General features: G+C 39.5%; 1 protein-coding gene across 1 annotated transcript in view; it reads left to right on the forward strand.

The window, feature by feature from the left end:
• The first annotated feature begins 533 nt into the window (after positions 1-533).
• Positions 534-1929, forward strand: part of LOC106956692 (protocadherin alpha-C2-like) — a 12590-nt gene continuing 11194 nt past the window's right edge. Inside the window, exon 1 of the mRNA XM_015047693.1 lies at positions 534-1886. Within this exon, the coding sequence (XP_014903179.1) occupies positions 1205-1886 (682 nt within the window). The 5' untranslated portion in view covers positions 534-1204. The remainder of the gene's footprint in view (positions 1887-1929) is intronic.

Consider the following 1929-nt stretch of genomic DNA (forward strand, 5'->3'; position numbering starts at 1 on the left):
CATCGTGCTGAAGTGTCAGAAATCCAAGCCCAGCAAAACCGCTCCTCCCAGCAGGAACAGTGTGATCAGTGAGAGGAACTCCACCATCGCAGACTCCACTCTGGTGTCCAACGATGCCTACTGGTACAGTCTGTTTCTAGCAGAGACCAGGAAAGGAAAGCTGGTGGTGAGACAGCCTGTGCCAAAGGGCTCCAGATACATCGTGTCCAGCATCCCGAGAGGGACAGGACTGTCAGAGACTAGTGACTCAGCTGCTTCCACTCTGCAGGTAAGACAAATATTAGTGAAAATATTAAAGTCAGATTGTTTTCATAAACTTTAAAGGTTAATTTCTAATTTCACAGAGAATGGAATTACCTTCCCTATAAGTAATGTCATAATAAAATGTTGCACGAATAAAAGCTCTATTAAAATAAAAAAAATCCCAATTTCAACATAGATATTACCTTGTTTATTATCAGATACCTTCTAAATAACCAGTGTCACTTACTTTACCAGTTGTAGATCTTAATGTCCTGTAGAGTCTTTGTGTTTTTGACCTTTTAGGTTTTGCTATATATCTATAAAATATGCTTAAGACATATTTTCTGATCAGTTTTGTCATCAATAAATGTAATGCTCTCTACAAAGTATTTAACTCCTGCTACACTACATTCAGACTTGGTCATAAAACAATAAAAAACAAAGAAAACCAAAAAGACGAACCTACTAAAAAAACTTAACATGCGTCCTTGCACCATCTTTTATTTAATTCTTTTTGGTTGTGCATTAAGTGATAAATCGTTTAAATGTACAAACAAGACAGGAAAGAAAACGCATGACCCAAGGATGTATTTGTACGAACATGAAAAATAACACGTTAGAATATAATAAAGAAAACATGAAAATTATGAATTAAACATTGAAGAGGTTGTAAAATATTTTGAAAAATAACTGAAAAATATTAAAACCTATTTAAACCGGTTTTTCTTTCCGTCTACTCTGTAACGATACAATTTTTAAAATAAGCCGTTCATGTCGCTGCTCTCCAAGAAAAGAAAGCAGTGGTGAAGTCATCGTTTTCACGACAGTTCTTTGGAAGCCGTGAAAGGAGTCATTCCTTTCACAACTGTGCTACGAAAAGGAGTCGTTTATTTAAAATCTCGTTTACATTTGGTACAGATACACCACGAAATATCAAGTATAGGGCTTTGAAGACGGATTAATGACAATGGCTCGCCAACCTGTTTGTTTTGCGTGGAAGAGGTATGTCGCAGTGTTGCTCTGTTTTTCTTCCATCCTGGACACGGCAAGAACGGTAACTCATTATTCCGTTCCGGAGGAAATGGATGAAGGGTCCGTTGTTGCGAATTTAGCGGCTGATTTGGGATTAGATGTAAGGAGTCTGAGCAAAAGAAAAATGCGGGTGGACGTGGTGGGCAACAAGAAATATCTTGATATTAACAAAGACACGGGGGAGCTTTTTATTTTGGAAAGGATTGACAGGGAGTTTCTTTGTCCTCTCAAGACAACCACGTCCTGTTTCCTAAGAATAGACGCAACCATTGAAAACCCTGTGCGCATGTTTAACATAGAGGTTGAAATATTGGACATAAACGATAACGCTCCTCATTTTCGTAGAGGAACGATGCATTTAGACATCTCAGAGTCGAGCCCTGTTGGAGAGAGATTCTCCCTGAACAACGCTGCTGACCCGGATGTTGGAACGAATTCTGTAAAAAACTACCATCTGAGCGCAAGTGATAATTTTGCTATTGAAATTCAGACCGGGAGAGACGGAACGAAGTTTGCTGATTTGGTTCTGAAAAAGACTCTGGACAGAGAACAGCAGGCTGTTCATAATCTGATTCTGACCGCTGTGGACGGTGGGGTGCCCACGCGCACAGGTACAGCCAGCATTATTGTTCGCGTGCTTGATGTGAACGACAA

The sequence above is a fragment of the Poecilia latipinna genome, unplaced genomic scaffold (assembly GCF_001443285.1).
Source record: "Poecilia latipinna isolate Pla-1442-1.1 unplaced genomic scaffold, P_latipinna-1.0 Scaffold840, whole genome shotgun sequence".
In the NCBI taxonomy this organism is placed as follows: Eukaryota; Metazoa; Chordata; class Actinopteri; order Cyprinodontiformes; family Poeciliidae; genus Poecilia; species Poecilia latipinna.